A 7,544-nucleotide genomic window follows, 5' to 3' on the forward strand; every position below is an offset into this window, starting at 1 on the left:
TTTTGTTGGCCTCAACCAAAAAAAAAAAAAATTAAATTCAAAATTTTGATTGATTTATTATTGGAGCAGTCCAACATTTGCAAATAGGGTGTTTGATACAACAGAAATATTGTAATTAGTAACTCATCTTATGATTGTGCCTAAACTAAATAAGGTATACAAAATTGTCTGTCTGAATTTTCAAAATTGTGATTTTTTTTCTGGTTTTGTGATAAAGCAACAGTAAAACAGAACTAATTACAATCATTACATTAAATCTGTCCACCGGCCCTTTTCTTATTTTATATCAAAGCCTGCATTAGTTAACCAACAAAATAATCGTTTGTACCTCTATCTAACCACTGCAGCAGCTATATCTAAGCAAATATCAGATACTGTACATGTAATGCTCATAATATTGTCTTATAATGGAGAAAAAAAGTTTATGCATCTACAAATTCACAAAGTGCAGCTTTTTTTTTAAATTTTGTTCTTAATGTTTTTAGACTGTCATCAAAATCATCTTTTCATTCTGATAATTATTGAAAATAAACGTTCTGTGCAGAGGCTGTGTGACATTTCAAACCGTATATCATAGATTAACCTCAACCTTGACTTCCTGTCAAGACCGGTGCTTTAGAACTCTGTGTTAAATTAATGTTGTAAATAATCTGATATCCCATTACAGTACTAGTGTTACATGTTTATTTCAAATAGTTTAAACAGATATGAATATCCTTAATTCATCAAAAGTTGTAGTTTCAATCTGTATGATTTATGGTAGTATTTTTATTCCTAGATATCAAACTCATTGTTCTTATCAATGAGAGTGAAGGCGGTACACTACATTGCAGTGTGTGAGGTGTGATGATTCATCATTAAACTAGTGTGAATTTGTTTTTTAAATTCATTATCAATAAGTGAAGTGGATCATTAGTAAAATGAGAGTTTTTGATGTGCATATTTACAAAACAACACAAACATATCATTTATGTACAACAATTTTGAAAATCAAAACCAATAATAAAACAATGGAGTCAATCATAATTGTGAAAAAATCAATAAGCCAATCATTTCATTAGTTCCGTATACTTTTTTGGTGTGTACTAGTACATATGTTAGGAAGGGAAAAAATCATTTAATCAATAAACTGATCAATAAATATTCAATAAAATCATTCAGATTGGTGGTACTTCATGATTATTTTAATGTGTACATTCACAAAATAACACAAACATATCATTCATGTTCAACAATTTTGAAAAAAGCAAAACCAATAATAAATCAATGAAATTAATCATAATTCTGAAGAAAAAAAAATAACTATGCCAATCTTTCATTAGTTGTGTATACGTTTTTGGTGTATATACATACATATATGAAGGGAAAAGATTTGATCAATAAACTGATCAATAGATATTCGATAAAATCAATCAGATTGGTGGTAGTTCATGATTATTTTCAAAGTGCACATTTACAAAACAACAGAGACATATCATTTATGTGCTATGACTTTGAAAAACTAAAACCAATAATAAATCAATCAAATCAATCAAAATTTTGAATTAAAAAATTTTTTTTGGTTGAGGCCAACAAAATTTTTAGAGGCCAAATTTGAGGCCAGGCCAACTTTTGAGGCCAGGCCAAAATTTGGGATGGAGCATAATTAGAGGCCAAAATTGGGGCCAGGCAAATTTTGGGGCCAGGCCAATGGGGCCAGGCCAGGTTTTATAGTATGCCGACATATTATGCATATGGCATGCACCTGTATTTTGCAAGAATTGATATGAATACTATATATTTTATGCTCTTTGCTTATTCCATTCTATCAGTATGTAATTGATAAATGATTTCTCCGCATTTATTTTATAAGAAACTGCAAATATTTGCATGCACTTGCAAGTATGCAAGAAATGTTGGGGGTTTTCCCCGCTATTTTGTGTAAATTGTCTAAACTTTCAGCTTGTATCACTAGGATACAATACATATTTTTGTAATTTAGAAAAATCATTCTGGTGTGATATACGGGTAGAGTAAATTAGGCTACCTAAGAGAAATATGGCGGACAAGATAAGAAATGTGTACAGATGTACGTATTTATTAATTTATGTCAGCTTTAAGGTCAAATGGCCGTAAACTGATGAAATAAACCGTAGAATACAACAAGGGCATGGGACATATTAGTAAGAAATATAATTAAATTAGCCTGACGAGACTTGTTTGCACTCCGTGATTCGGTCTAGAAGCGGATAGCCTCTTCTTTATTTACATTTTAATTAATTAGTATCTCTTAAGTGGTCATCTCAAAGCTTACAGAGAAACTGGCTATTCAAAATGACTTATTAAGGTAATCGGCGGGGAAATCACATATTTTGGATAAATTATTGGTTCTAAATTTATTTCTCCATTGGGTAGAAGGGGTAAGGTTAATGTACATACGATGATTGTAATGCCACTTGACGGCGTGAACTATTTATTTATATATGACGCTAAACAAACCTGATTTAGGATAGGAACCAATTATGATGTCATCCTTCCTCGTCGATAAATTGGAGATATCTTCCAGACGTTGACGAGCGTCCTTCAGCATATGGGGAAAGGCCGGGAGGAACATCCCATCAACACAGGGAAGAGGTTTCGTCAGTGCCATGTTGTCTACTTTCGTAGCTTTCACATTCTAAGTATAACCGTTCCGTGTTTATGTATGGAACGCCACACCTGCCTTCTGTACATAATATTCATGTTGTGACGATAATTCTTCACAATACTTAAGGTTACTTAAGGTCCCACTTCTGAATCAGGAAAAAGTCTTTCCTCTTCATCAGACTCTGTCTCATAGTCGATTCCACTTCCGGTGATGTTTGATTTGTGGTCGTCGTACAGTAGTTCTCTATTCTCCCAATGTTCGGCTAGTCTAGTGTTGACAGTTGGTGCATTGACTGTCGACTCAGGTAAGTTGTTCCATGTTTTTGCAACTCTTATGGCGAACGAATTTTTCCGCAGTTCAGTTCTTGGTCTTTGTGGATATATCTTCAAGCTGTATTATATGATGACACTTTGACATTATATGCTGCTACCTCTTCATTGTGTGATGGTATTTTGTTACATGTACCGGGTGATAACTCAGAAAATCATACCGGTCACAAGGTTTATTTTTATCGCAATCAATCAGAATAACATCATCCAGATTATCCAAAGATCATCCAAATGGTATCCAAAAACTTCTACAACAAGTAATAACAAACATTAAACATGCACACATTACAAATGACACACGACATAAAATCTCGGACAGATATGACAAAGAACTAATTCGAGTTCCATCAATCGTATAAATAGAATTGTCTTTTCTTCTTCAAATCACATCATTAAATACATATTTTCTTGAACGATGTGCTGGTGGACCAAAATCAAAGGACCTTTGGTCCACCATTAAGCCTTTTATCACAAACAAGATATCATTTTGTCTAAAGGGGATGCTCTGGTGTGTGATCAAAGCAGAATTGGTGAAATTTTCAATGAAGTCTTTGTCCGACAATGTTGCCACAACATAGGAATAAGCAGTATAAAAACATATAAATCTCACCCAAGTTTCCAGACTATCCAAAATCACATTAATAAATTAATTTTGAACCTGTTGATGATAATTTTGTCATTAAATGCATTAGTAAATTAGATGTACGGAAAGCCACATGTATAAATGGTATAGATGGATTTGCAGCAAATATAATAAACAAAGAAATTCTTAAACTTTAAATGTGTATTGTATTTTTTCTCTTTTAAGTTGTAGCTTTCCAGATAGAACAGCACACGTAGTACCATGCACAATCATACTGACTCGATGTGGTAAGTCGACTTTGAAACCGCCCTGACAGAGATATATTTTACATAATACGTTAAACCTCAAGAGACTTACTTCAGTTGCAACCCTCTGGAATTTTTTATTATTTACTATAAGGATGTGTGACAACGGTGACATTTTTATTCTTTTTTCTTTGGACAAGCATAAAGGTCCGCGAGAACAGCTCGCGCTCGACATGGCGATACCCCTGCGAAAACTGAATAGCCGATTTAACGTAATCTATTTTATTTCATAAAATATTGGTCTGTTTCTACCCATTTGCTACACTATGAAGGAAACAACAGAGCTCCTGACACAGAACTGCTCCGTTCTTTATGGACAATTAACCAAATTAGAGTAAAATGTCTTTGTCATCCATTCATACGTTCCTTATCCAGGGTGAACTCGAAACTTTCAAACATTGAAATGAAAAACAGAACGCTCGAAACGAGATTGGGAGAAATTTAAAAGAGAATGGGAGCTCTACAGATTATTCAAGTGTCAATTAATGAACTGAAATCATCGTCTATTAAAATCGATGCGGATTTTAAAACTATCTCAAAAGAATTCTCTCAAACTGAGTCCAACGTCTGTGTTCTGGGAAATGTCTTTGACTCTGTAAAAGACACGGCGGAAACCAATAGAAAATCAGTGGAAAATGTTAGAAAAAACTTGGACCACTGCGTTAAGCCCCAGACAACATTAGAGGAGAAAATAGCATCAGACCTCTAAGAGATCAGAGACACCATTGATAAATCAGAAAACTCCATGACGGACCTCAGGGCTAGATCCATACGGGAAAATTTAGTGTTCTCGGGAATCCCAGAGGAGAATGGCGAGGATACACAGGCGCTGATTCAGAACCTGATACAGTACAGGGTTCAAACCCGAGTACGGCATACTGTATCTTTTGTGTGGGTGCATAGAATTCGCAAACCGAATGAATTCAGCGAACGACCGAGAAACATTGATGCCAGCCAAGTTCACGTTTTTTAAAAATAAGGAGTTTATCCGCAAGAGCGCAGCTCGGAAGTAACATGGGTCACGCGTGCGGATTAACGAACAATTTCCACCGAAAACAGAGAACAGGAGGAAACACTCTACCCAGTGATAATTTGTCGAAATTGTCAAATCGTATTATCTTTCATAGACAAGACTTTGGTCGAGTTTTTAACATCAAACAAAATAATGTTTAATACGGCACATGCATCTTTAAAAAGGTGGCAACATATACATTTTATTTGGTGATTAATTAATATAATTAAGAAATGAACATCACTTTTGAGCTGTTCATGGTCAGTATGAATGGATTTGGAGGAGGTTGACAAAACACGGACAGTCACGGACGCACGGATGCACGGAAATAGATAAAAATAGTACAAATCACGGATTCATTTTGCACGGATGATAAAATTTTCCGTGCATTTTTTAAAATATAGAATATGCATGTGCATGTAGGTAGGGGATATGTAGGTAGAATCTACCAGTCACGGACATTTTCTGTGCATTGTGACGCCACTGTAATTGTTAAACATGCGAAATTTACACTAAATTACAGACGGAAGACTATATTTCTTACATAATACAAGAATAATATTTTATTTTATCGTTATTCTCTTATAATTCTTTAATAAGAACAATTTACAGAATTTCCGTAACTTTGGTATCCGTGACTATAAAATCGTCCGTGACTTTAAAATCATCCGTGACTTAAAAAATCGTCCGTGACTTTTAAGATTGTTCATGCAGTTTCCGTGATTTGATGTGTTTATGGATGTATAATAAATAATGATAATTGTGTTTCTAGTTTTCAATTTTATTGATCCGTAAATTATGTTAAAAACGGACAAGTCCATATTTGGAGTTATTACTGTGCAGTGTATGTAAGTACACCAAGTTGACGTTACCATTCACCATTACGTAACAATAGGTAATCAAGGTGACATCCCAACCAGAAAAAACAAGATGGGCGAAGAAAGTCCGAAGAAAGTTGAGCACAATTAACAAATGCCATTTCGACCAAAAGCCGGTGAAGTTTATGTTTTTCACCCAACAAATGATGCGGAAAGCAGAGATTGGGTAGCTGACGGACATAGGTATATGTGGTTTATTGTCGGCCTAAATAGAATTGTAAAATTATTGATCATATACATATGTATTTTCTTTTCATCTTTAAATCTTAAGCTTTTTCCAATTTCTGCTCTGTTCTCTTATCTTCTTTCTTTCCTTTCATATACATAGCTTTTCGTGTGAAGGAACAAGAAAAGTAAAGGGAAACTCCGGAGAATTAAAGAAATATTACTACTACTTGTATATTTCTACGGAGGGGAGAAAGAGAATCACGGATAAAAGGTTTAGAAAAGAAGTTTGCGTCCCTCTCTCACCAAACTTTAAAAACATTGCTGTGATACACTACCTTGGAGACGCATCTTTCTCCAGGCCAAAAGCGCACGGAAATTGCACGAAACAAACAAAAATTTCCGTGAGAATTAAACAAAGTGGGGTGCTTTGTAGTCATGGGATCTACGGGGCAACTATATACTGTCCAGATAGTCCCCAAAGAAAAATGCTCTTACCTTATTCCAAATAACTGTTGCCATATTTTGTCCGTGAAAATATCGTTACGGATGGAAGTAGATACTTCCGTGCCCACGAAGTCCGTCAATTTAACAGTTCTGCGGAAAAACGCGCGTGGAAGAAAGAAACCCGGGAGAAAACAACCGCGGCCTGGGGATGTAGAGTATGACTATCCAGAAGACAGTGCAGTCAAAAAATTTAAACATGATATGGAAGGGGAGGAATCCGTGAGTGGGGAAACCCCAGTTGATGTCCGTGACGTCCGTGCAAGTGTTGAATCCGTAGGAGTTACACTCACGGATGAATCACTTGGTCGAATTAACGGAACTGTGGATCACGGATGGCTCGATGATTCCGTCATTGACTTTGTGCAGTCTATTTGTGTTATTATTCCAGGTATTATACATGTCAGTACACACATATATATATAATACACTTTTTTTTTTTTTTAGATTCACGGAAATTGTTATCATCCACGGATGAATCCGTGATTTGTATTATTTATCAAATCACGGAGAGATTTTTTCTTCAGTCACGGATACCATAGTTTACGGAAATTCCGTAAATTGAAGAATTTATATGAAATAACGATAAAATACTTGTATTTGAAAGAAATATAGTCTGCCGTCTGTAATAACACGTCAGACAGCATTTGACCCAATGTTAAAAGTTGTATTGACAAACTATATCGTTATAACGACCATAGAATTTGCGAAATGGTGATTTCAAACGAGACTGCACATCTCTTTAATCATTGTCTTATTAGTAATCCATCTTGTAATCTTTGTGGTAATCCATGTGGGGATAGTTACCATTTCATCGTTTACTTATTGACATCCTTAAAGCTTGTTACAGTTGAGATATTGTTAAGTGGTGCCAATGGTGAATCTTTTAGTATACTGATTCAAAACTATTTGATACAGATTATTCCTTCATTGAAGAAAGTCGAAGATTCAGTATTTGATATTCTTGTGCAAAATGTATGTACATATGTACTCACTCAATACTTCACTGTACTAGCTAAACAGATTTCTGAATCCATTATTGTATTATTATACGTGTTATATTCTTACCATAACCGGCACATAGTTATACCCCCCCCCCTTTTTTTGTATAATTGTTTAATTTTTTCTCTTATTTGTAAACT

General features: G+C 34.7%; 1 protein-coding gene across 1 annotated transcript in view; it reads right to left on the minus strand.

Annotated features, from left to right (window-relative positions):
- Positions 1 to 2,811, minus strand: part of LOC125682989 (sulfotransferase 1A1-like) — a 26,388-nt gene extending 23,577 nt beyond the window's left edge. Inside the window, exon 1 of the mRNA XM_048923631.2 lies at positions 2,479 to 2,811. Coding sequence (XP_048779588.2) covers positions 2,479 to 2,629 — 151 coding nt within the window. The 5' untranslated portion in view covers positions 2,630 to 2,811. The remainder of the gene's footprint in view (positions 1 to 2,478) is intronic.
- Between the last annotated feature and the right edge of the window lie 4,733 nt (positions 2,812 to 7,544).

Source organism: Ostrea edulis, chromosome 6, assembly GCF_947568905.1.
Source record: "Ostrea edulis chromosome 6, xbOstEdul1.1, whole genome shotgun sequence".
NCBI lineage: Eukaryota > Metazoa > Mollusca > Bivalvia > Ostreida > Ostreidae > Ostrea > Ostrea edulis.